Source organism: Malaclemys terrapin, chromosome 3, assembly GCF_027887155.1.
Source record: "Malaclemys terrapin pileata isolate rMalTer1 chromosome 3, rMalTer1.hap1, whole genome shotgun sequence".
Lineage (NCBI taxonomy): Eukaryota > Metazoa > Chordata > Testudines > Emydidae > Malaclemys > Malaclemys terrapin.
In genome coordinates, this window is record NC_071507.1 from 119,825,441 (window position 1) to 119,853,342 (window position 27,902).

The 27,902-nt window shown below is 41.4% G+C and overlaps 1 protein-coding gene across 1 annotated transcript in view; it reads left to right on the forward strand.

Moving 5' to 3' along the window:
- Window positions 1-27,902, forward strand: part of ROS1 (ROS proto-oncogene 1, receptor tyrosine kinase) — a 91,772-nt gene that overhangs the window by 7,041 nt on the left and 56,829 nt on the right. Inside the window, exons 5-17 of the mRNA XM_054022878.1 lie at window positions 2,740-2,800; window positions 4,834-4,982; window positions 5,941-6,079; window positions 11,267-11,468; window positions 12,249-12,325; window positions 16,670-16,792; window positions 18,502-18,686; window positions 19,900-19,997; window positions 20,856-21,367; window positions 22,054-22,266; window positions 22,958-23,068; window positions 24,102-24,283; window positions 25,180-25,371. Coding sequence (XP_053878853.1) covers window positions 2,740-2,800; window positions 4,834-4,982; window positions 5,941-6,079; window positions 11,267-11,468; window positions 12,249-12,325; window positions 16,670-16,792; window positions 18,502-18,686; window positions 19,900-19,997; window positions 20,856-21,367; window positions 22,054-22,266; window positions 22,958-23,068; window positions 24,102-24,283; window positions 25,180-25,371 — 2,244 coding nt within the window. The remainder of the gene's footprint in view (window positions 1-2,739; window positions 2,801-4,833; window positions 4,983-5,940; window positions 6,080-11,266; window positions 11,469-12,248; window positions 12,326-16,669; window positions 16,793-18,501; window positions 18,687-19,899; window positions 19,998-20,855; window positions 21,368-22,053; window positions 22,267-22,957; window positions 23,069-24,101; window positions 24,284-25,179; window positions 25,372-27,902) is intronic.

Genomic DNA, 27,902 nt, shown 5'->3' on the forward strand with positions numbered 1-27,902 from the left:
TGCCTGGCTGGGCCCCTGGGATGGACCCACCTCTCCTGGTACCAGCTGCCGCGTCTTCCCGAGGCAACATGTGCAGGGGGGACGCAGAGTCACATGCTCCCCTCCCCAGATTTCTGCCAGGTTCACACCAGAACGTGGCCAGCAGCAGCCTTTTGGCACTGTGTGAGAGGGAAGGGACGGGAGCTGCTTCCAGCTACAAGGGGGGAAGGGATGATCTGGCCCATGTCTTTGCAGAGCTCATCTCTTCTTGCCCCTGCCCCCACCTCCCATGTGGCTGGAAGCAGCTTGTCCCTTCCTGCCTGCACAGTGTCGAAAGGCTGCTACTGGCCACCTACATAACTGAGCTGCCTCTGGCTACAGCACTGGCTGGAAGGGGTTGAGCCCTAAGGATGCATAGTGCACTAGGGCCCAGGGAACCTGACTGCAGGGGCTTCATGGAAACCGGTCAGAGAGGTGACTCAATAGGGGAGGGTACCTATGGGACAGAGCAGCCATGTGCTCCCTGAGGGCAGGACCCAGGGTGGGGTTGGTGAAGAGGGTGCTAAGCCCCTTCCCCAGGGGCTGCTGTGGAGCCTGCAGGTTCAGGGTGGGAATAGGCTCGAAATTGCTTTCCCTCCCCCCCCCACCACTCCAGAGCTTAGCTGAGAGAGGCTTCCCTGTACCAGTGCTGTGCAGGGCTTTGGCACATGCAGGGCTTGGCTCCTCCTGGCCAGAGCCCCGGGCCAGAGGATCTTGGGCTTTCCCAGGACGCCGGCCCAGCCAGAGGCAGTGGGGGTAGGAAGGAGCCTGCCAGCCAGGCTGTTGGTGAGCTGAGTATTCTGACCAGGGGCTGGTTCTCTGCACAGCGCTGGGAGTGGGATGCGCCCTGCTGGGGGGAATATGGAGGAGCAGCAGGGCTGGGGTGGTGGTGAAGGGGCAAAGAAGGGAGAGGACAGCAAGAGGGGGAGCACGTAAAGGGCCGATGGGTAGGCAGCAGAAGTGACTCGTAACTGGCTGCTGCCTGCCCGCACTCACCAGCCACCGCAGCTCGCAGCGCACAGCCAGCACTGGCCGCAAATGGGATGGGTGGCCGAGAGCTGGCACGCAGCGAGGGCAGACTAGCAGGCGTAGTGGCCAGTACTGATGGTGGGCGGGTGGCTGGCGAGCCGGGATCCGATCAGCAGCAGGACCCGCCACTACTGATCAGGGGAGACAGAAAATATGGGACAATTTGCCCATTTTTAAGAAAAAGTCTGGACACCTACAGGAGGGCTTAAATACGGGACTGTCCCTTTAAAAATGGGACATCTGGTCACCCAATTCAATGCTGTCCTAGTGCCACAAAGAAGCATGACTGCTGGTATTTGTACTGTTTGCCTTTCCTTGACCAAGATATTTCTCTTGGAAACGTTGCATCTTGCTAATAATATTAAAACACAAAGAGCCACCTCTTTAATGCAGGAACTTGGGAAATAAACCTTTACTTTGTGCTAGGGCAATTTTCTCTTATCAGTTTCAGTGAGCTGCAGGAAATGTGTACAGTAGAATCATTGACAGTTACCAAGACAAAAAATGCCACCTAATATAACATGTCACCTTAATGACCCAAAAGTTAATTATTACTTGATAGTTGTTTGCTGTATGAACAGAGATTATAAAGCTGGGGTATTTTATCTTCTTCAGCTTTTGTAAGCCAGACAATCTTGCAATGTAAATGAGCCTAAATAAAATACAGCAGAGCAAATGCATTCTCAGGGTGGGGGAGTTTTGTCAGGACTGGCATAAAAAAAAGGATAGTAGCTCCTTTAAGGGTTCTCCTCCTTTGGGAATCGGGAGGGGGAGGGGAGAAGGCATCACCTGAATTGATGGGCAGGCCGGTGGGGCTCAGGTAAGCCATTGGCCCCTGCACACCTGGGGGAGTGTATATAAATCCTGCCCCTCCAGCCTGAGCCCCCTTTCATTCCTGACTAGAAGCCAGAAAAGCAAGCTGGAGTCATTGCTTATTTAGTTATTGACTTTCAATGAGACTCAGGCTCCTATGTGCTTAAGTCACTTTTAAAAGTAGGCTTAGGATTGTCAGTCATTTGGAAAATTTTCCCTCTGCGTCTCAGTTCAGTGGAGCTGTAAAATAGAGCTAGTGAGGCTTCCTTTGTCTATCTTCTCTATTTGGATGGTAAGCTCTTTGGGGCAGGGACTCTCTTCTTACTATGTATATGTTCAGTGTGGGCTGTACTGGGGCTCTGGGGGTGGTTAAGACCTATAGACACAACTATAACACAGATAAAAAATAATAACAAGAAGTTGGATGGTAGATGTGTTTTTTAAAAAAACGTCCATTACAGCTTATTGGCCAAGAGCAGGGAGCATTTGTGGGAAATAGGTGAAGCAAGAAGGGCTGGGCTCAATGCTGAAGGCTTCTCATTAATAGTAAGTTAAATGGGCCATATTCTGCTTTCCTTCCTCAGGTATCCTTATTGAAGTCTTAAATGTGTAAAGTGAGCAGGAATTGTCCCCAGATTTGTGAGTTGCAGCAAATGGGCTATATAGGGAATATAGAGCCTGACCCAATGCCCATTGAAGTCAATGGAAAGACTGCCATTGGTGCCAGTAGATTTTTGGAATGAGCCTAAGGTGCCAGTGTTTTTAGAATGAATATAACTATTTTTGTGGTATTCATGTGTACTAGAAATGTGTCTGGATGCTTCTAAGAAGACATCCCATTGAAACAAAACTAACTGGCAAGTTCTATGTCTTATACAGAGAGTTTCCTGTAAGTTTGGCTGCAGCTGTGCAGAGGAGGCTTATGGTGCTGAAGTACAAGGTAAGGACGGACATAGTGCTGTGCCATAAGCCAGGGTTTGCTGAACTCATTTCTAGGAGTATCCTTTTGCATTTGTTATCTGATTTTCTTTGAACAGGGCCAGGAATGTCTTGTTCCTTTTCTGATTCTTATTGTAACTTAAAAGTAAAGAGATGGCTGCTGTATTACAAAAAGTAGGCTTTTTCTTCCAGGAATTTGGGAATTTTGGGATATAAATGCAGAAGTTTATGGTGGGATTTTCAAATGCACTCAGCTATGGCCCAACTCTGCTTCTGTTGAAGTCAATGGTAAAAACTCCTTTTGATTTCCATGGGAGCAGTTAGGCCAATGCTTAGTGCATTTGAACCCCACCCTGAGCGATCTACCAGGGGTGCTGGAACAATTTGTATAGTGGGGGTGCTGAGAGCCACCGAACCAAACTGAAAACCCTGTATATGTTGGAAACCGCTTCAAGCTGGGGGTGCGGCAGCAGCCTCAACACCCTTAGTTCCAGCCCTATGGATCTACCCTATCTGACTGAAAAAATGTAGGGATTTCCATTCAGCAAAGCTTTATAATAAATGCTTTGCTGAGCTCCGTATCATAATAAAAATATATATATTGAGGCATTAGCATGCTGCCCGTTGCTTTGAGAACTTGGTGCCTCACATTCAGTTTCAAAACAAGCATATACAAAATATTGGTGATACCAAGGGAAGAAGATTTGTATAAAGTTGCACAGCAAACCCATGTTTTGCCTGAATGGAAATACATTAAAAGGCATGACTGAACAGGTACATGTTACTTTGTGCCCTAATATGATCAAACCCTGTATCTGACAAGACAGCAGAGAGCAAGTTCCACAACTGGTTGCATTCTTCTGAAAAGTTTTGCTGTTAGCCCTAGAAAGGTAAATCTGAGGGACTAAAAGCATGAATGTCCCACCTCAGATCCTCCCAGCTGTGATAGGACATAGGGAGGGAGCCATATTGTGATGGTTCTAAGTTACAGTATAATTCTGGCATACCACAAATGTGCATTGACAAAAGCAGCCTTGATTTTGTTATGGACTAGGGACTTCACTTAAACCAAACCAAACCAAACAAATTAAGAAAGTATTTCCAATTTTGTCACAGATAGTAATTTCATCATGGTTGCGAAATTCTAAGTAGAATGGAACCAACATTTTAAATGGAAGATGTCCTATTCTTTATTCCATGTCTAATTTCTGTAGTGTCTGTTATCTGCAAGTTCATCATTTGACAGGTCATCCAATCATGACCTTCCACATGATCGTTTAAATATTGGTCGCCAATCCAGCAAAGCACTAAACATATGTTTAACTTGTGTAGTTCAGTAGAACACTTCACTGGGACTATCCAAGCGCTTAAAATTAAACACATGCTTTAGTGCTTTACTGGTTTGGGGATCAATATTTTAAAGCATGTGTTTAACTTTGAGCACCCGAATAATCCCATTGAAGCATATACGTGACTGCACATGTGCTTAACCTTAAGCACATGCGTTAGTGTTTTGATGGAAGGAGTTTCCCTTCAAAGTTTTACCAGTCACTGAGTGGAGAAGGACGTGAGGACAGTAAAGAAATGGACAGATCTCCCAAAGCTTCCATTTAAGGGATATAGCTTAACATAATAGGCCAGATTCACCACTAACACAGATGGGTATGTCTCCATTGACTTCAGTATAGCTGCACCCACTTACACCAGTGATGAGTTTGGCCAATTAATATTAATGTATCAATTGTCTTATAACATTACTATGGTTCGTTCTGTAACTCTTTTCCTGATATGCATGTTTTCCATGTTTTTATCAGCTTCACAACTGCTGAATGTGCCAGGCCCCTGGGGCAAGATGCACTTTACTTTTACCCAATGTACTAGGTGTGTCACCACCAAAGTGTATTCCAGCGTAACATCAATCCTTTAGAGAATGCTGCTGCATTCTCCTACTGCCCAGAAGCTGCCACAGAATACCCCAGGGAGAGGATTAATGACTTAAGCCTTATTTGTGTGTTTATTGTTTTCCACACTCAGATTATTTGAACACACCTACAGCACCATTTGCATCTACCATTGGAAGCCACAATGTGACATTGAGATGGAAGTTGGCTAATATCTCTGGGGTGACATATATTATTCAGTGGAAGTACAATCAGCTCCCTGGAGACTGGAAGTATGCTGAGGTAAGGGAGGACAAAATAGTTCCCACTTACTTTTTAAATTAATCTTTTAATAAAACAACCTAGTCTAATTTACAATCCAGTCTTGATTCAGTTGGAAAGGTGTTCTTCACTTCCTCTCCTCACCTATCCTCTATTATTCTTGTACTCTATAATAAACAGCTGCCACATTTCACATTAGAGGTGGCTACATTTGCGTGGTGAATGACATGATTCTTGTGTATAATTTGTTAAGATTGTAAAGCATTTGGGGGTTCTTTGTGTATTTTTGTTATGCTGGTGGTGGATTGTTGGGAATGTTTTTTGTTTATTTTTGTTCTTGGATTTATTTGGGTAAAATGACTAGTTAAGTTTAAGTATATTTTGTTAGGTACCCAGAAGCCTGTGGATGAGTGGCAACAATTTAAAATTTACTGATGTTAATATATTTAATATTTTACTGTTTTAGCTATTTATTTGCTTAAAATTAGAATATTCTTTAATTAATTAATTCAGGCTGGAAATTAGAAGATTTCTAACTATCAGAGAAGTGAGGTTCTGGAGCAATAGGCGTAGTGGGGGCAAACAACCTAACTAGTTTTAAGATGGAGCTTGATAAATTTAGGAGCAGGATTATATGTTGGGTTGCTTGCGGTAGCAGGGGATTTGATCTGACCCAGGAGATCTCTTCCAGGCCTATGTTGTATCTTCCTAATATTCTGTTCCATCCATCCAATATTTGATGGGATTTGGCAGTGGGTTTTGAAGAAAGTGTTAAAGGAGGAATTAGTGCATAATGTTTAAGGAAAATGAATTATCTAGAACTTGTTCTGCTTTATAAGGGATTCTTGGAATTAGGTCTGTGACATCCTAATACATACATATTGTTTTATGTTGTCATATCAGGCTAGACTGAGATCCTACATGGTAACTCCAGATAGAGGAACAGTGATAATGATTATATGTATGTGTTTTGATCTAGGTAGTATCTGAGCATTCATACACCGTGAGTAACCTTCAAGCCTTCACAGAATATGTGTTTCGAGTAGTTTGGATCATCACATCTCAGATGCAGCTCTATTCTCCATCTAGTCCCAGTTACCGGACTCATGCATTTGGAGGTAATTACACTGTTGGTCACAGCTTCAAGGGCAGTGCTAAAAAGTTGACTTTCATAAGAACAGCCATACTGTATCCAGTTTCTGACAATGGCCCGTGCCAGATGCTTCAGAGGGAATGAACAGAACAAGGTAATTTTGAGTGATCCATCTCCTGTCATCCAATCCCAGCTTCTGGCAGTGGGAGGTTTAGGGACACTCAAAGTATGGGGCTGTGTCCCTGACCATCTTGGCTATTGGCTGTTGATGGACCTATCCTTCATGAACTTATCTAATTCTTATCCAAGTCATACTTTTGGCCCCACAACATCCCATGTGGATGAGTTGTGTGAAGAAGTACTTCCTTTTGTTTGTTTTAAATCTGCTGCCTATTAATTTTCAATAGCAGAAGAAAATGTAGAAATGGCTGACATGTTAAATGCGTTTTTTGTTTCAGTTTTCACTAGAAAGGTTAGCAGTGATTGGATGATAAACATCAATGTAAATAGTGTGGGATCTGAGGCTAAAATAGGGGAAGAACAAGTTAAGACTTACTTACATAAATTAGATGTCTTTAAGTTGGCAAAATACACCCTAAAACACTTAAGGAACTGGGTGAGAACCCATGGAGGATGGAAGAGATCCCAGAGGCCTGGAAAAGGACAAATATACTACCTATCTATAAAAAGAGGAATAAGGACAATCCAAGGATTTATAGATCAGTCATCTTAACTTGGGTACCCAGAAAGAAAATGGAGCAAATAACCAATCAATTTGTAAGTACCTAGAAGATAATAAGGTGATAAATAACAGTCAACATGTATTTGTCAAGAACAAATCATACCAAACCAACCTGATATCCTTCTTTGATAGTGTAACAAGTCTTGTGGATGGGGGAAACAGTAGATGTGATAATTTTGATTTTTAGAAAGGCTTTTGATACTGTCTCACATGACCTTCTCATAAGCAAACTAGGGAAATACAGCCTAGACGAACCTACTGTGAGGTAGTAAACAACTGGTTGGAAAACTATACTCAGAGAATAGTTATCAAAGGTTCGCGGTCAAGCTGGAAGGGCATATCAAGTGGGGTCCCACAGAGATCTGTCCCATAGGTTCTTGAAATAAGGGTGCTGCTGCACCCTCCGGCTTGAAGTGATTTCCATTATATGGAGGGTTTACAGTTTGGTTCAATGGCTCTCAGTACCCCCACTATACAAAATGTTCCAGTACCCCTGATCTGTCCCAGGTCCAGTTCTATTCAATATCTTCATAAATGATTTGGATAATGTCAGAGAGTACACTTATAAAATACCATTGATACCATGCTGGGAGGGGTTGCAGGCGCTTTGGAGGACAGTATTAGAATTAAAAATGATCTGGACAAACTGCAGAAATGGTCTGAAATAAAGAGGATGAAATTAAATAAGGACAAATGCAAAGTATTCCACTTAGGAAGGGATAATCAATTGCACAAATACAAAATGGGAAAAGACTTCCTAGGAAGGAGTACTGCAGAAAAGGATCTGGGGGTCATAGTGGATAACAAACAAAATATGAGTCACCAATATAATACTCTTGCAAAAAAAAAAAGCAAACATAAATCTGGGATATATTAACAAGAGTGTTGTAAGCAAGTCATGTAAATTAATTCTTCCAGTTGACTCAGAACTGTTAAACCTCAACTGGAGTACTGTGTCCAGTTCTGGGCACCACATTTCAGGAAAGATGTGGACACATTGGAGAAAGCTCAAAGGAGAGCAACAAAAATGATTAATGGTCTAGAAAACATGATCTATGAGGAAAAATTGAAAGGATTGGGTTTCTTTAGTTTGGAGAAGAGAAGACTGAGGGGGAACATGGTAACAGTCTTCAAGTATGTAAAATATTTGCTATAAAGAAGAGAGCAATACATTGTTCTCCTTATCCACTGAGGACAGGACAAGAAGCAATGGGCTTTAAATTGCAGCAAGAGAGATTTAGGGTCGACATTAGGAAAAACTTCCTAACTATAGGGTGTTCAAGCACTGGAACAAATTACTTAGGGAGGTCGTGGAATCTCCATCATAGGAGTTTTTAAGAAGAAGTTAGACAAATACTTGTCTGGGATTGTCTGGATTATATTTAGTTCTACTTCAGTGCAGGGGACTGGACTACATGACCTATCGAGGTCCTTTCCAGTTCTATATTTCTATGATTCATGGATGACCCCCAGTTCTTGTATTATGTGAAGGGATAAATTACATTTCCCTATTCATTTTCTCCACACCATTCATAATTTTGCAGACCCCTTAATCATCTCTGGTTTAAGATAAAAAGTCTCAGTCTTTTTAATCTTTCCTCATATGGATACTGTTCCATATCCCTAATCAGTTTCTTTGCCCTTCTCTGAACCTCTGCACCAATATTAACATATCTTTTTTGAGACAGAGTGACCAGACCTGCATGCAGTATTCAAGGGGTGGGTGTACCATGGATTGATATAGTGGCATTATGATGTTTTCTGTCTTATCTATCCCTTTCAGAAGCATATGTTCATTATATGTTGTAAAATTGCAGACTGCTAGGTAATATTACTACAGACTCTTTAGCTTAATCTGAAAGAGTTTGGGCTGAATTTTCAGTTATGATTCCTACTTAGTCTCCACAAAAGGACATATGGAAGTGTTTGCTTTTTCAAAATTATGAGGGCAGATTGGATCGTTGGATGCTCAGTTAACCTGATCTGTGTTCACGCAGCTTTTTGAGTGCAAATGCTTTGATGATTATTTTTGTAGACACAACTGATGGCTGAAACTTTTGGCCTTGATGCGCTAGTTTGCATTTCTAAAGTTTGTTCAAGTTAAAATGTGTTTAACTGCAGCAATAGAATGGAAAAAGCATGATAATCTTACATTTCTCTGCAATAGTGAAACAAAGATGACTCATAATCCATTTGTTTGACTCAAAGCATCACTAATGACCCTCTGAATGGGTTTCCATTTTAAACATTTATTTTCAGGTGTTTACAAAGTTTTAAAATTACAACAATAAGGTTGAAAGAAAAAGAGGAAAAGCTACGTGAGTAGGAATGGGCTAAACCTATCTGAAAAAATGCAAATCTCTCCATCACACATGTAACTTTAATCACGTATGCTTACAACATTCCTTTTTAAATGAAAGGGCTGTGGGCAGAAGAGGGAGTAGATATTGTATGTATATTTTCTAACCTTTAAGAAGTGCTCTTGATCCATTTGTATGCCAGTGTAGAGAGTCACATGCTGCTAGTGTGTCTCATCGTTTTTGCTGTGCTGTCTCTAGTTTATTTTCCCCTTTATGGTCTGTGAGGTAGTTAACAACTGCCTCATGGGGTGAATGCATTCTGCATTCAGAACTATCATATCTCTTACATAATTATATTTCCACCTGTTTGCATGGTGAGCTTCTGTGGCTTGTGACCATTGCAGTGTGAAAGTCATGTGTCTTTGTTCTCAAATGTAATTTTTCAGCCCATCTCTAAATGACTTTTTTGGGCTTTTGCATTGACAGTGATAGCATTTTTAACACATCTTCTTGCCCTTGTAGGGATACATAGGGAAAATGCCAAGTCTCTTTTACCTCTGAATATTATCATGTATATCCAAGGTATATATAGCAAGAAAAAAATTGGTACAAAATATATTGTACCCACCACCAAACAAAATCCACAGTGACTTTTATGTGAAGTTCAGCGCACCAGGGCAGGAAGAAACTATCAACTTAGTAACATTCTTGCTATGCAAAGAAGCAATATTAGTTTAAGCAAATTTCACAATATTTGCCTGCAATTTGGCTTTAAGTAACCATTTGACTCAATGGCTACTTTATCAGTTTGTTATAAAACGGAGATAAGAAATGACGCACTAACTGGAGCATTCAGATAGAACCAGCTTCAGGATATGAGCTCTCCTTCAATTGGTGATGTAGAACTTGCTTCACATTGATAGGAAATATGCTTATATATATGAATAAGACATAGTGAAGGTACACTTTGTTACTTTTTCAACTCACATCTAATTGCATGTTAAATCTCATCCTGTGGTAACACTGGAAGTCAGCGGAGATTTAAAGTTCCCTGTATTTGCAGAAGTCTTCTTCCCAGCATATGCACAACGTGTTTCACGTGGCACATGACCAGTATTCATCACAAAAATTTGGTCCACTGGTTGGATTATTAGCTTCCCTGGCTTGGGCTGGGTACCAACGGGGAGTGTGACATGAATGCTGATCTATGCTCCCCTTTGCAGAAATTGATATTGGTGTTCAATAGGGGAAAGGAGAAATAGTACTTGTTTTAGGCTTTAGGCTTCAAAGCTCATTGAAATCAATGTGAGTCTTTCCATTCTATTCTCTGGGTTTTGGATAAGGGTAGACCCTTAAGCAACTATAACTAAAGTGTTAGTGCAAACTCTTTGTTTGAGGCATAAAAAGAATCTTTGTTCAAGTTCCTTTTTGTTGCATTCACTTGTATTGCGCTGGTTGTGAACCTGTTATGTAAATCACTAGGTTATATTTAAATTAGACCTGGCTAACCCTCAAAAAATTTAGATGTTTAAGAGGCTAAGCTTCTAAAAGTTTAGACATTAATAGTCATAATGAATTTAGATTTATATAGCGCCTCTCATGCTGAAGGAAATGGGTAAATGCTTTCAGAACTAAAGGCAGCACTATAGAAAATTAGCCAAAGTGTAGGCTACATTCTGGAGGTAGGACAACAACCAAATGGGTGCACAGCACTTTGTACAATGGAGTGGGAGGGGAATTTTGGCTAAGGACATACATGTTCTTACAAAAAGTATCACAGGATCCATAGTAACTAGTCACAGCAGATAGCCCCTTAGTTTTTAAGGTCCCCTCTGAAGCCCCCACACATAAAATTATGTGGTTCTAATTTGTCTACCTCATAATGATGGAAGGATGGGCTGACTTGGGATTTTGACCCATGGCTTCAGGTGATGTGGTGACAAAACAATAAAGTCTCATGCAAAATTTTCCTTCTTTGGCTTATGATAAACACTGTGACCCAGGAGTGCATGGTATGACCAAGAGGAATGTGGGATTGATAAACCTATTCATATGTTTTTCCAATTAAACAGAGATGATTTTTCATCCCCCCCTCATCTTCTCCCAGCCATCCCCCAAAAATCACATCTGAAAAACCAAGTCTACAGCCAGTGATTTCTGTCTTTTGCAGTTCCTGTTACAGCTCCTATCATTAAAGATATTCAAAGTTCGGGGCCTGACACAGTGGAAATTAGTTGGTCTCCACCACTTTTCCCCAGTGGATTGATTGTTGGATATAATTTACTGTTAACCAGTGAAAAGCAGGAATTGCGCACAGCATCCAGAGGTCAAAGTTTCCAGTTCTACTCCACCTTTCCAAACACCACTTACAGGTACAAAAGAAAAGGTGATCAGCTGGACAGAGTGTGCCCTTAGTGTCATAAAGCAGGCAGTAGAATTCCTACAATCCAGAAATCTGTGTGTGTATGTGGGGTGAAGGTGGTTCTGACTGGCAGAACACAGTGCACATTAACATTGCTTTTGCAGAATCAGTGGGCAAAATTCTCTTCTCAGTTGTGCTGTTGTGAAAATTGGCGTATCTCAATTTAAATCGATGGAGTTGTTCTAGATTTCCTCATGTATAATTGAGATCAGAATTTAGGCAAAAGCAAATCACTTTGTGGAGTGGGGTGACAATCTGATGCAGTGCCAGAATGTGGAATTTTGAATTCAGTAACCTTTATATTTTTATTTTTTCCCCTCGTGGTGCACATTTCTGTTGTGTTCAGAGAATTATAGGGGAGCCCTCTTCTAACTGATTTAGTTAAACTGAAGGGAAATTTACAAACGCTAAACTCCAAATGGCCACGTTCTGCTCTCAAAGGTGACTTTAGATCTTCCCTTGAGATGAAACTGAGTTGCTCACATAACTCTGAGGGCAGCATGTAGCTATGTAATTTATTAGATTGTGTTACCTTATCTTGCAAAGCTAGTGAGTTCAACTCCTCATCTGATTATATTTTTATTAGAATTTGTCCCTGAATGACTTTGTTTAAACAGTTTTTTCCACTGAAGGAGAAACATAAGCATTTGAGACTCAATTGTTCTACTTCAGAAGGCATTGTTTCACGCATTTATAATGTTCCGTAAAATCTCTCTTTGATTTACTATAGGTTTACCATCGTAGCAGTAAATGAGGTTGGTAGCGGGCCACCTGCAGAAGCTAATATCACTACTCCAGAACCCACAGGTACACACGCAACATATTCCTTATAGTTTCCTGGTAACTGGTAACTCATTCTGATTCACCTCGATTATGGGATGTACAGCAGACTAGAATGATAGTTAGACTGTATGCTTTTTGGGGAAGCGACTGTCTTCTACTCTGAGTTTTTACAGCACCTGTACAATGGAGCTCTGGTTTTGGTTGGTCTCTAGGCACTACTGTAATAAACGTAGTAACAACAACAGGTTGGTTGTTGGGCACAAAAACTCAGGCTGGTACAAGTGACAAAAAGATGAACCAGTATCAAATGGGTGAATGAGACACCCAAGTCAAATATGACGACGATTACTGAAAACCTTATTCGTCATATAAAAAAGTTCTACCAATCCCAAAGGATCGGACACATTACCTCCCAGGTTAATGAATATTCCAGATCTTACCAAAATACATGTTTACAGCTAATTCTTATTAACTAAACTAACATTTATTAAAAAAGAGAGAGAGAGTACAATTCTTGAGGTTCAGCAGAGATGGTGAGCTTTGTAGTTGCAAAGAGTTCTTTCAGAATTAGTTCATAGGTTATAGTGCAATATATTTATATTCAGAGGGGTCCAGTCAGAACTGGGATCTCAGCCCTATGGCTTGAGCTTCCCCTGCATGAAGCCTCAAGCAGATTGAGATGACAAAATCAGGACCCAAGCATCCTATATACAGTTTCAGGCCTCTTGAGACAGTACTTAGGGGAACAGTAGGCACTCATGGCGACTTTGAAATGGACCCATTTCTTAAGCATCACCAGTAATTATCTACACGGATTAACATATGGCAATTGCCAGTTTTCCATCATTCTCAGGTGATTTGCTATACATTTCAAAGGGAGATGAATACTGTACAGCGATATCCTATGTTTACAGTTCATTTAAATGTTAAGGTCTCCTTTTGATCTCTGAATTAACAGAATACAGCATAAACAGGGATTGTTTGATTACATTGTTAACCTCTATCATTATATATGTAAACACCCAAAACCACAAACATTATCTACCAATATGTCTTTAAGGGTTGAATTTATCCTGAAGGATACTTAACCGTTTCTGGCCAAGTGTCACAAACAAATTTCATATTAGACTTTCAAGTCAAAAATTCCAGAATGATCTCATGCAAAACAACATCAGATCATATCCTTTTTTTTTTTTTGCTATTTCTCTTCCTTTGTTCTTTTTTTCTACTAATGGCATTTCATTATACAAAAAACAATACATTATAGCCACCTATCTATCTGAGTCTCTTAAGATATTTTACAAATATTAATTTATTCCCAGGGAGAAATATATTAAGATAGAGTTATGGATGGGAATAAAAGCAATGTTACCAAACTGAAAAAACTAAATGCTAAAAACTCAGGAAATTCTCCATGAAGGTTACAACAGTAGCTTTAACTCTGTTCCTAAATCCTCCCCCACCTTCCACCTTCTGTGGGTTGGAGACACTGAAGCTATGTCTACATTAGTGCTTTTTAAACTCATGTTAGTTGATTGCCAATTGACTCAAGTTGTCTAACACACTGGTACATGCTGGACTGGATACTCCACTAACATTTGTTCCAGGGTTAACTGAGCCCTGATCACAAACATATGTGTGTCCTGAAACCAGCATTTGTGGAGTTTTCAGATTTGGATGCACCAATGGTTTGGTTAACTTGAGTAAGTAACAGCCAATTAATTTTAATTAAAAAAATCTCTAGTGTAAACAAACCCTCAGTAGCTGCCACATCGGACTTTAGTTTGCCCATTTGCATATCTGAATTCTAACAATATATATATGTTTTGCATGATGATATAACTTGGACCTCCTCAAGCCTATGTCAAATACAGAATGGTTTTTGTTACATAAAGGAAGATCTGAGTACTTAGGAATTGAGCCCCATACATTAAAAAGATTGTGTCTGGCCATTGTGCAGGTATATGGGTATGGGGCAGAAGTATAGGGGTTTAGCTACTTCAAAGGTTGCCTTACCCTTCAACACTACCTGAGAGAACTGTGTTCCTTGGGGATGATGTAGCTGACTAGGTTCAGGTTCCAAATATCAGGCCATGGGAAGAGAGCATTCTTAGAGTTGGGATGCTGGTTATGGAGCTCTTTGCCAGAAGGAATCAGACTGAGTCCAAGCCTGATTGCGTTCAGATCAAAATTCAAAACATGCCGTTTGCTACAACCCACAGAACTGATACTCTTTAAAAATATTATAACGATAATTCTGAAACATGCAAGCAAACCAAACTACAAACCCTGCAATCACAAAACCATTCTCCTCTGCTCTGGAAGACTGAAGAGAGTAAAACTCTCCATTTTGGACTTTGGGCAATTTTGTGTAGTGCTTACATATAACAGTGATAGTTGCTATATAAACCTCATAGAGAAGGAAATTGCTTCCTCCCTGCTCCCTACACAGAAGCCAGGTGAAATTGCTGTCCCTACGCTTCCCCTTCTCTAATCACTAGGCAATATTTCCTGTACTGGAAGACAGAATTTGCCTGTACATGAAGGCATTGGGCCTGATTTCCCACTGTATTACCCTAGTTTTGAAATGAATGAAATTATACCAGTGTAAAACTAGGGTAACACAGTGGCAAATGAGACCCAAGATCTTTGATCCTTATTTCACGCACTGCTTCTGGTCTAGCTGAAGATCATAGTTCTCATCACAATATTTTCCCCAGCAAGAACCTCATTTCCCTTTCTCTCCCAACTTCCTGTCTCACTCTCGGGGGTTGCTAGGTAAGGTGAGCTCATTTAAACAACACATGTTATATCACAGTTAAATCCAAAGTTGTACATCTAGTAATAAAGAATGTAGGTCATTTTTATAAGATATGGGACTGTATCCTGGAAATCTGTTACTCTGAAAAGGACTTGGGGGCCATGGTAGATAACCAGTTGAACATAAGCTTCCACTGCAGGGTCCAGTCCCCCCTGCTCCAAGACTCTTTAATTATTTATCCACAGTTAACAGCTTCAACAGGAGAGGCTGATGGAACCCCACATCAAAATATCTCATAGCCCAATGGTTAGGGTTGGTTACAGATCCCTGTTCAAAGCCCTGTTCCTCCTCAGGCAGAGGGGGGACTTGAACAGGGGTCTCCCACATCCCAGGGGAGTACCCTAACCACTGGGCTAAAAGTTATGAGGTGGGTTCTCCCCCTCCCGGCTGTTTTGTGTGAACTCTCCTGAAGGGCTCAATCCAGTAGGTGTGCGCAGAGGGCGTCTTCTGGATTGGGCCTTGCATACGACTTATGTGGCCGAATGCTTTTTGTCCCCTGGTTTGTGAATCACTCTGCAGCTTAGGTGGGAGATAAGTGCCCAGACTCCTAGAGGAAGGCACTCAGGGGCCAAGATGTAGGCACTGAGGGAACTTTTTACTGCAAAAACTTAGGTGCCAAGTGAGCTGAGGCACCTACAGGGTTCAGCAGGACCTTTGTGCATCGCAGTGGTCCTGAGACTGGGACTTGGGTTCCTAAAACAAGGACTGACACCTAACATCTTTTGTGCATCTAGGCTTACGTCCCTCAGGTGTCATTGGAAATCAGTAGACTCTCAGTGGTTTTTGCTAATGGCTAAGGAATCCATTGCAGATTACTGAATTTTGCAAGTTAGTGAGTATGCGAACAGACCAAACCTATATGGATAATACATCACCACAAAATGTACTTTTTCCATTTATTTAACAGGTTTAGTTTTAAGAGAGGCAAGTTGGGGGAGGTAATATCTGTTATTGGACCAGCTTCTGTTGGTGGAAAGGACAAGCTTTTGAGCTTTCCAAAGTTCTTTCTCAGGTCTGGAGAAGGTGACCAGAATGTACACACTGAATACAAGCTGAGATAGATAGTTAAGTATAAGGGGTTCACACATGCTGTACGAGACCACTTAAAATGAAGTGGGCAGTTAAGGGTTAGCAGGCAATTTTTCCAGACTTGAGGAAAAGCTTTGTGAAGCTCGAAAGCTTGTTCCTTCCACCAACAGAGGTTGATCTAATAAAAGATATTACCTCACTACCTAGTCCCTTTCATATCCTGGGACCCACACAGCTACAACAGCACAAGGTTAGTTTTAGTCAGTGATGATAAGCTGCGTAGCAAGAAAGTATATATTTTGCAAAAGTTGTCTAGCCTTAGTAGTTTTGCATATCATTACAGCACTCAGGAATTAGGTTTTTGCTGGATGTGGTGGTGGACAGCCTTGTGTCTGTGGATGTGTGTGTGCATGCAAATAGTAGATTGTGGATTAATGATATGCAAGTTAGGAAAATTGCCCTCTGATTTTCATTTCTGTTTTCTAGCTTAATTTTAAAATTGTCTTTTTAATGGTCAGTTAAGGAAAAAGTGAAATGGCTCTTTCTAGCCAGAAACCAATCTCTAAGAAAGAGATCCATGGAATCTTTCTTGGAAGTCGCACAATGCCTTCAGAATGATGTCATACACCACCGTATTACAGGTTAGTTCTTTCTCTTTCTCTCTCCACCATAGATACGGATACAGCTCCCACTACTGCATTATTCACGTGCCTACCAAACACCAGTGTGAGGTAGGAAGGTTGTCTGAGACACAGTGCAGAGTTATCAAAAGAGCCTCTCAAAAGTGACTTGGGCACTTAGGAGCATAAGTCTCATTGCAACGCAGTAGAACTAAATCCAAACTCACTTGAGTGCTTTTGAAAATGTTATCTTTGGGAGATTAAGTGGTTTTCCCAAGGTCACCCAAGAGATCTTTGGTGGAACCTTGAACTGAAGTAAGATCTCTTGAATCCCAATCTCATGCCTTATAACTACAAGACCTTCACTCCTCCATGCAGCTGCAGTCTCCTTTTTGTAACTATGTGGGTGATCTCAAACTCTTTTACCCAGCCACTTGAAATGATTTTAGATACCAATCATATGGTATTGAAGGAGTTCATGGGGCACCAGGAATCTGTCGAATGAAATTGTGGAAAGAGAGGCAAAAAAGAAATCTGGTGGGTGAGATGTAGGGCAATGTGGAGGGAGGTTTGCTATGGGTGGCAAGCTTGTTAGGCAGTTGAGGGGCTTAGTGAAGAAGGAGGAACTAGGAGAGAGAGAAATCTCACAATGGTCAGGTGTAGGTACGGCACAACAGCTGAAGGTGTTGTGCCTTTGCAAATGAAATCTCTGAAGTTTCTGATGTTCACTGGGCCACAACCAGAAAGGAAGACAGTAGAGGGGAGTGTGCTCTCAGGGATGTTGACATACTGGGCCAGTTTCACTCCTGGTTTATTCTGGTTTCTGGCAGAATAATATCCTTTAGGGGTGTGTATAGATAGAGGGAGAGAAAAATGGCTGCAATCAATCTTGACCTGGTGGAATACATGAGGGGGCCAGCACCCCCCAGAAATGGTCAGTGCTGCAGGGAAAAGGATGTGGCCGGAAGACCTGGAGAATATGCCAATTCAGCCCCTCTTGCCTCAGCAGTATATGGCTACGTTGTCACTGCAGGTTAACCAAGAGTTAAACAATCATGGGTTAGTCCGTGCATGGTAGCATAACTGTTTAGAGTAGAGCCAGATTGTCTATAGCTGCACGCAGCTGAAACACCCTGTGTGTGGACTGGTGCTTTATCTGGGCATGAGACATTAGACAGGTATCTGGGCTCATATCCTAACAAGGGTGCCTACAGGGTTCCTTAGGATGCTATACCCAGCAGAAATGAAAGCTGCCTCAGGCTACAGTAATCTCCCATCACATGGTGGTGGTGCAGAGACTGGTAGTTCTCTGACAGGGGATGAGCCCCCACCTTGGGCAGAGTGAATTGTGCTTTGTGTGGTGAGATGCAAATTGCGTCTCCGGGCACCAGGTAGGGTGAATTTGGTGTCGATTGATCTGTCTACCTACTAATTTGTCTTTTTAGCTAATCTGTTCATTGGTTTTCTGCAGTGCCCACTGTAGTATCAGTTCTAAGGGCCGTGTGTACAATCGTGCCACTTTCAAGGATTGTGGGAAATATTGTATAGTATGGGAATAAATACTAGAATTGGGGGAGAGAAATGTTAATATTTTTTCAGGTCATGTAATGTTTCAGATTGAGAGCTGCCCACCGCATTCTATGGCATTATTTTTTAAAAGTAATGAAAAATCAAAATGTGTTTCTCATATTAACCTTGTGTGTGTGTGTGTGTTGTCTTGCTGTTTCTAGGGATTTCTGTGAATATTTACCAGCAGGTTGTCTATTTCTCAGAGGGAAATTCTATCTGGGTGAAAGGAGCTGCCAGCATGTCTGATGTGTCTGATTTAAAGCTCTTTTATGCTGGCCCAGGGAAAATTACATCAATCTCAGCAGACTGGCTTTACCAGCGGATGTACTTTGTCATGAATGAGAAGGTTGGGCTCCGGAGCTTAATTATTTTCTTAATACTTATGAACTACTAATGTGTGCCCTATTTTATATATGGCAATAAAGAGCTCAGGGATTATGGTAGGGATGTATGGCGTACTGTTGACTATTATAATGTTTTTATTTTTAATGTAATAAATTTTTTTGTCAAAGAAATAGGACAAAATAGTAATACCTGCCTCACTGTGGTCTACAGGCCTCTCAGGTCACATTAAAAGTAAACTGACATCCTAGAATTCCAGCTTCTTAGTTAATTTTTATTGTGAAAGAAAGTCATGTCATTTCTGATACTGACTCCACCTGTGTCTTATGCCTTTGGTGGCAAGTCATTTAATCTTTAGATCTCAGTTCCTCATCTGTACAGTGCTTTCTTACTGTACCTTGCAGGGGTGTTATGAGAATTAGTAAGTTAATAATTAGAATGCAGTTTGAAAGTGATAAGAGATATTTAAGTACTCAATATGTTCTTGTGATAATGAAGGTGATGCAGGGTCACAGCTGTTTTGTCCTGAGAGAAAAAAATAGATGGCAACCCTGCATTTAATTCTTCACTCTTGAAACTTTAATGACTTCAGAAGTGAGGTCCTGGTCTGGCTCCTTTGCTTCTCTCATGCATATGAGACAAAGGGGGAGAAAGCTGCCACAAACAGGGATTCCTTGTGCCAGTGCCTTGCCACTCCACTCATTGCCCAGGGTGCTTATCGGTAGAGGATGAGATGTGGCCACAGATGTCTGCACTCATGTAGCCTTAGGTTAAAACAACGGCTGTAGGAGTCCATTGCAGCTAATGTAAGTTAAAAAAGGGATGAGGCCAAACTGGTCCCAGGCTGCTCTCAGGATCAGCACAAAGGTAGTTGTAAACCACCACCTCCCCTCCCCTCCCCTGTCAGATTCTGCTCAAAGCATAGCTTGGCTGGTCCCCAAAATCTGGTCCTTCATTTTCCTCCAGCTTGAAGACCGTGAGGTAAGTGGATAGTGAATGGACAATTCCTTCATGGTAAGCATTAACGGAAGGCTTGGCACAGTGAGCAAGCCTTGTAATTGAATGATTGGAAATGTAGGTGCTTAGAAGTGCTTGGAAGTGCCTTAGGTTATTGTGTGTCTCTGTTCTCCCCTGTAGGATGCTCAGGTCATGTTGCTGCTCATCAGTAAACATGCTACTGATACATAAGAGCCTGTCTCTTTATTCCGATTCTCTAGGTATGTGTCTGTAATTTAGAGAACTGCACAGTAGCTGAAGATATCACTTCTCCTTCCATTACCTCCCCTAAGAAAATTGTAGCTGATCCATATAATGGGTAAGATTTTTCTCCTTTGATGACTTGGTGTCAGATGGGCTGTTGATCTTTTCGGCAATCATCTTCACTTGGTTAGCTATCTAGTCGCTAACCTCTTCAGAAACTGCCCCCTACCCCCTGGTTGGACAGACTGCCAAGCTTGCTCCTCTGTTATTCTTCAGCTTGCTCACTCCTCAACACATTTGATTTGTTTCAGTCAGGGTATGAAGTCTTTCCAATGTGTGAAGTGTTTGGAGGCCTTGTATTTTTGTTTTTAAAGACATTGAATTTGTTCATCAAAACCATTGTTTGAATTTTAAATGCCTGTGTCTAACATTGGATCTATTATTTGAGTGCTCTTTTCATTATTTTTATCATTATTATTTGATAACTGTTATCACCTAGGAGCTCTAGTTGTGGATCAGGACCTCATTGTGCTAGGCACTGTACAAACACAACAAAAGACAGTCCTGCTCCAATGGGCTTATAATCTAAGTATAAGACAAGAGACAACAGATGGTTACCAACAGAGGAGGGTGAGAGCATAAGGAAACAAGAAGGCAATATTGATCAACATGATAGGCTCAGCACACCAACTTGAGTGTTGTCAAGTTTTGTTAAGTTTTTCTTATATAAATCATGGGCCAAACCCTCAGCCAGTGTAAATCAATGTAGTTTTATTTTACATTGGCTGAGAATTGGGCTCCCTGTATTTAATTTTCATAGGATATAAATAAATATGAACCAAAATAATTTCCCTATTTTTTTTTTTAGAAGGACAGGTGTGTCTCTGAGCCAATAGACCACTAAAATATCAGTGACTCAACTATACTGTGTTGTATGATGTAACTACTGTGGGCTGATTTGTTCCATTGTTAGGTATGTCTTTTATCTGCTGGAGGATGGAATTTATAGGGCAAGCCTCCCAGTCAATCTTGGTCAGGTCCCTGAAGCTTTGCCAATTGTGAGAATCGACGCTCTGCAAGACTTTGTAATAAACTTCCTGTCCAAAAGACTAATTTACTTCAACAAAACTGATCAGTCCTTTGTGTCTGGTTTTCTGGATGGCTCAGAATTTAACATCCTGCGACCTCAAGTTTCATTTAGAGACATAGAGAGCTTTGTTTATGAGAACAATACTTTCGTTGTCACAGACGGAAGGGCAGTTTTCCGTGAGGAGTTGTCTCCAACTGGGATCAAAGCCTTTAATGAATTTTTGGTGGATTGCGATTTTACCCAGGCCGATTATTTTGGATACAACAACTTGCTTTCTTATGGTGCGGCAACACAGCCTTATCCTTTGCCAACTCATCCTCAGCTTGTCACAGTGCTGTTTGGATCAGACCAAGCTGTGATCTGCTGGAGACCACCTCAACCTACTATTGGAACCAGTAAGTTCTATTGTTCCATCCTAAAGGTCCAGTCCATGTTCCAGTGTACTTAATGGAAAGATCTTCCTGATTTTCCTTTCCCTGACGCTGGTGTAAATCAGAAGTGACTCTACTGTAATCTGTGGAGTTACATCAATATGAAACAGGTGTGAGAGAAAAACCGGGCCCAATAATTTACGATAAAGCTGCCAAAATTTTAAGCAAAGATTTACTGATAAAATAAAGAATACACCTGGACAAATGAATGGAAGCTTAATTGTGTAAGTCACTCAGTCTTTCTGTCTTGCAGGGTTTAAAAAAGGGTGCATCTTAAATCATGGGGTATAATGACTGCAGTGTTGACTACTGCTATCACAGTACAGTCACACATCTACCGTAAGTCACACATGGTGGCTGCTGGCTGGCAAAGTCTACTATCAGCTCTACAACACACGCAAGTGTGTTTGAACCATGGTGCTAGAAGCACAGCTGGTGCTGTGAAGACTACCTGCCACTCCTGGTTAGGTTGTTGGGAAGGGCATGAGGTACTACTGTGGCACCAGGGACTAAAGCAGTACTAGTTTTTAATTTTCTCCCTGGCTGATATCTCTGATATTGGTAGCTTTGAAATGGATCTCTAAAACTGCAGTTTTCCTGGCCTCTATTGAAGTTTCTTGTCCAATAATGTGAGTGTCTGCACCATTCAGGTCCTTCCGCCTGGCAGAACTGGACTTACATTGTGAAGGTATCAGCACAACATGCTGCTGATGAAGATCGGATTGTCTCCAATATCAGTGACACTAGGTTTACAATGAAAGGGCTGGCTTACTCCACAGCATATCAGGTGTCAGTGAGAGCTCTATCTCCTGCTGGGGAAGGACCCTGGACAGAGTCTTTTAGGGGCACCACTTTAAAAGAAGGTAAGAACTACTTCACTGAGTAGTAAGGAGAAACTTGTCCTGTGCATACTCTCCACCTGTCGAGGCCTAGACCTGAAGAACACCAGGGGTTCAATCTTCTGCTGTGCCTACTCTTCCCATAGTGACACGAGCAGCTGGGACCTCTTTTAAAGTGCTTGGGGAACAGTGAAAAGGGTGGCATTTGAAGACCACCAGTGGCAGGTGGCTGAGCATGGGTGCACCATTGGAAACAGTTGAGTATGCCCGTCACCATGTAATGAATGGGAGTGGGTGGCTTACTGGGGAAATGCAAAAGGCCCTCTGCAAGCATGTGTACAATGGCTCTAACCTGTACACTGTTGAAATATTTATTTGAACGTAGCTTACATAGAATAATACATGTGGAGAGGAAAGGAGGGGCTCATGGTTAAGTCACTGGAGTGAGGCTCGGGAGGTCTGGGATCAGTTCCTGGCTCCACCACAGATTTTGGGCTTTGGGCAAGGCACTTAATCTCTCTGTGCCTCCATTCCTCATCTAAAAATGGGTGTCACATACTTCTTTTTTTCTGAGCCTTTGTCTCTCTTGCGTATTGAGATTTACTGTTCCTAGGGGCAGAGCCTAGTTCTTACTATGTTTTTGTATGGTGTGCCTCTGATACTGGTTGCTGGAACAGGAAAATTGCATAGTTACAACTTGATCATTGTTTCTCAGTTGAAGAAGAACCTTATATCTTGGCTGTGGGGGACGACGGACTTTGGAAGCAGCCGTTGGATAGTTTTGGGCCGGGAGTATTCTTCTCTCCTAATATAAGAAATGTCTCAGGTAAATACTGTCCAGGCTGAGTGTTCCTGTAGTGGACCTGTCTGCATTGATCAGAGCTCCCCACAGTGGATGAAAGGAACTGAAAGATGAGAACTTTCATCACATCTGACTAGACTTTGAATGTGCAGTGAAACAGTTTGAACTGAACTGAGTCTTGAGGCAGAAGCTCCTTGCACTCCCTGGGCTAGATTCATCCCTGGTGAAACGCCGTGAACGTGAGTTACACTAGGGATGAATTAAGTTTCCTGGGTGTGTCTCTACAGCTGTGTAACCCCCAGTGTTACAAAGTAATGCAGTGCTATTGTAATCAGTAGGGCTACACTCATGAAAATGAGGTCAGTGTAGTAAGGTGATTGCTGTACATAAGATAGATCATGATGACGATCTCCCTATCAATTGAGTTTTAGAGCTGAGCTGTATCAATCCTTGTACATTGTTCCTGCATTTGTAGCAAGTTTGACTTGTTTCAGTCTTAAGGTATACACAACACCGTAAGTGTAGTCAGAGTACAGACACTGCACGACCCCTAGCATGGGTATAAATAGCAGTGTGGACAGTGAGGCACTGCTTGAGTGAGTAAAGACACACCTGAACCCCACGGTATATACCTTACACAGCTCTCTACATGCCCAAGCACTGCCTTCCCCATCTACACTGCTATTTTCAACAGTGTACTGTCCTGCTGCCTACCCGCTGCCAAAGCCTTTCCACACCATAATGGAAGGCTCTGGCAGCAGAGAAAGGCTCTGGCAGGGGGAGACAGTGGGGAAAAGGCTCTGGTAGCTCTCTGTCACCAGACTTTTCCTCACTGCCTCCCCCTGCCAGAGCCTTTCACTGCCACATCTAGCTACACACCACACTGTGGATGCATCCTGCCTTTTATGGTGGCATATAGCTACATGTATCTTGCATGCTGCCACTAATGTAGACAAGGTCTTGGTTGGTTGGATATTTTTAATTGTTCTTGAAAAAATTGTAGTTTTATTGACATATTTGACAAATAGCTGCTAGTATCCTTCTTTCTTGCTTCAAGACATGGACTGGTATAATGACACTCTCTACTGGAGCAACTCAACAGGGGAAGTTCATATGTGGTCACTGACTAGAAGAGCTGGTGCCATTGAGAAGTTTCATATATCTGACATCAGAAAAGCGAGGATAGTGGCCTTTGATTGGTTGGGTCAGTATTTGTACTGGGCTGGCAAAGCAAATACGGTATGTAAGAGTGTTACACTGAGGATGAACTAAAGTAATGAATAAGAAAGATCATTAAATAATATTTGGGAAGGTGTTTATTACCTCCTATAACTTGAGCTGCTGTTGACCCTTTACTTTTATAGTAGATCGACTTGTAGCAATTACACCTTTCTTTCCATTGAGATATTTCCTTTTCCAGTTATGAAAGGGCTTGAGGTGAAATGTAATTATTAATTAAAGCCAGGATACTGACCTGCAGGTGCAAAATATACAAATAAAATATACCAACAATAGTTTCATAGCCGTAGTGCTCAGCTAAAGATTACCAACTGAATCTCAGTTCATGAAGAGATGTACATTTGTATTTATCCTTGTATTATAACCTTGTGTAGCAAATTGTAAGTGTTTTGTTAAATATAGGGGTGGATTTTCAGAAGTCATCTCTGATGTAGTACTTTGATATTGTGTGCCCAAATAGCTGCAAATGCATTCTATGCACCCACAAATCAGTTGCTTAGCCATTTCAGTTGTATAAAATGGGTCTGCATTAAAAATGTAGTGCTAAGTTATGCAGTGCTATAAAATTGTACCTGTAATTACTTGAGTGCAAAGTTAGAGGCCCTTCTGAAAATGAGAACCACAGCTGTGCATAGTGAGTGCAAACTGGATGTGAACTCTTATCCACTCAGAAGGCTGGTGAAACAAGGACGATAAGCGGGATTAGAAGTTTAGTTTTTGCTTTTGTCACTTAATAGCAGATCCTAAATACTAATTTTGCATAATTCTTTATGTGATACTTTAAACACGAGACTGAAATCAATAGCTGTGAAATAGTCATATACATGTATTCAGATGCCTGTGGCTGATAACTAATGTGTGAGGAGTTACACTGTTTTCTCCCCGCCCACCCCCAGATCTACAGAAAATCTCTGCTGGTAGGACACACAGATGTTGTGGTGCATGTTGCATTCCTGGTGAAGGATCTTGTGGTCGATGCAATCAATGGCTATCTGTACTGGGCCACAACTTATTCAGTGGAAAGCACCAGACTGAATGGAGAGCACTACCTTATGTTACAAGAGCAGCCACGGTTTTCTGGTAAACAGGTGACTGATATTTTAAAAGGAGTGTTTTAGTGTCTAGCTGCATAGGATACAGTCAGTATTAGTGCTTGTCGCATCAAATATAACAACACGGCTTTCATTTGTTATTGGGTGTAACTTGTACTTACACCGTAATGGTTAATTCATACAATTGTTACTTTATTCCTGGAGGTACAAGTTTGAATAACTGTATTATTTGTGTTAATTGAGTTTTACATTTCAGTGACTGCCATTAGAAAGTGACCATTTCCCTACTGCTATCACATAGAGTGTGTGCTAGTTTGACAGAGCGGTGGTATCTCAAAATAGCCTTGTACAGCAGCAACTGTTGGCAACTATTGACATTTCAATAATGACCAGTGTAGATCCTGAAGATCCTCAGCTAGTGTAAATCACCTGGGCTCCATTGAAATCCTGGCCTTGAGTGTTGAAAATGAGATTTAGAGCAAAATATTGTATTACCAGTTTCCTGCTAGTCATTTTGCCATCTCTACCCACACTGTATCCACAGTTTGGCTTTTGTGTCACAGCCAGTAACTAGACTATCACTCACATGAATTTTACCTGTCTGTAAGCAAGAAGATGGACAATGTGTTCTTCAGAGTTTCCCTTCCGTTCCCAAAATAGAATTACTCTAGTGGTCAGTTTTGACTCTTGCAAACAAATTAGTCTGACCATAGCAAGTTGTTACCTAAAAAGTAGATGAAGATCCTGATTCTCCATTGCTTCAAGGCAGCGTTTTACCATTTCCCCAGCTGATGTATCTGGCCATTTGAGGATTCCTTTTGCTTGAAGGGATTGTCAGTTGATACACAGCCACAGTAGCCATTTCTGTGCCATCTGAACACTGAGGTAGCTGGAGTAAAGGCATTGTGACCTTATGCCCTCGGAAAACCCTGTCTGCAGAAATGGATCCTGGGGGACACTGGCAGTCAGTGCAGCCAGAAGACTGGCCCATACTCATTAGCCCCAAGATTAGGGGAGTGCAAATTTGGCTCAAAGCTACCTTTCCAACCCCCGTTCTCAGCTGCATTGGGCACTTTTCAGGAGCAGCCCAGGATGTGGGGCAAATCTTTAAATGCACTGTTTTTCCCTATGAAAAGGCTTTGTGAACTAGCAGTCACATTTAGGTCCAGCACCATGAATATTTATCAGCACTTGGCTGAAAGCTGCCTTCTTTCATGACATGTGCTGAGTCACTCTCTTGGGAAAAAGTCCCTGTTCTCAGAGCGTGGATTAGTCATAGCCAAATTATCATTGAAGAACTCAAGAATACTAAAAAAGGCAACCTGCTGTAGTGTACATCTTAAATGTTTTCTTTAAAATGTATCCCTTCCCAATACAGCTTTTTCCTTAGGATTATACAAGATATGCTCCCATTTTACACAGATGCTGCTCATTATCAAAGATCCTTTTTGAACTCCAGATGTTTCCAAATCCACTGACTTCTTCCTGCTGCCTTCATCACAGTTCCTGGAATCCTTAAACTTTTAAAAGTATTTTTCCTCTCCCTAGAGTGTAACCACTAACCAGCTGGGTTTCTAGGATGAAAAACTTAAATACTGGGCAGAATGGGTTTGTCCTTTTAAAGGTGACTAGCAATTCAAAACTTCAGTTAATCTTATTGGATCTTTTTTGTTACATCCACTCTGTGTGAGAGGTCTCAGCTAGAACATCGAATGGCAAATTCTAATAGTACAATAACCATATTATAATCCTAAATACTGAAGAATTAAGAAGTTTTTGCCACACAGAAAAATATTTCCATGGTGCAACGGATCAATGATCCATCCAGTCACCTGCCTTACACCCCACCTTGGATGCTGGCCAGTGCTGACTTCTTTGCTGGAAAATGTCAACTTCCCATGCCCTGTAGTGCGCCTAACTATATCAGATTTCTCCCTGGTGATCAGCTTCTGCTCTAACGCATAAGGATTGATAATTTCTACCTTAAAAATAATTGTTTCCATTTGTTCTGCCCTTATCATCCATTTCTTTGAATTGTTGCAATAGCTCCCACATCCACTTCAAGCTTCTCATCCTCGATGTCAAGGCCCTTGCCACAACTCTGCAGCTGCCTGCTTAGTTGTTGTTGTCATGTCACTCTGGTGGCCATTTCTGTGCCTTGGGTGTTACCACAATGCAAACAATATAACAGCTAATAATAATTATTATTGTCCCCTAGCTATTGTAACTGCAGATGGTAAATTTAGTTCTATGAATAACTAATTATTTGCTGAAATTTACTAAGCTTTTTTAAAAACAAAATTAATAGACTATTAAATAGGTCATTGCAAGATCTTCAACAATCCATAACTATTCACCTTTTGGGCTTTAAACTGGAGTCTTGGAGTACATCTCTGATTTGGTATTTCACTGTGCAGGGCTGAGATGGCTAACTATTTTATCCAAAACTTAGACTTAGGTAGCACTTTATAACCCAGACCCACAGATGGTGTATATTGGCATAGCTCCGTTGACTTCTGACTTACACCGGCTGTGAGGATCTGGCCCAGTATGTTCAAAACGCCATA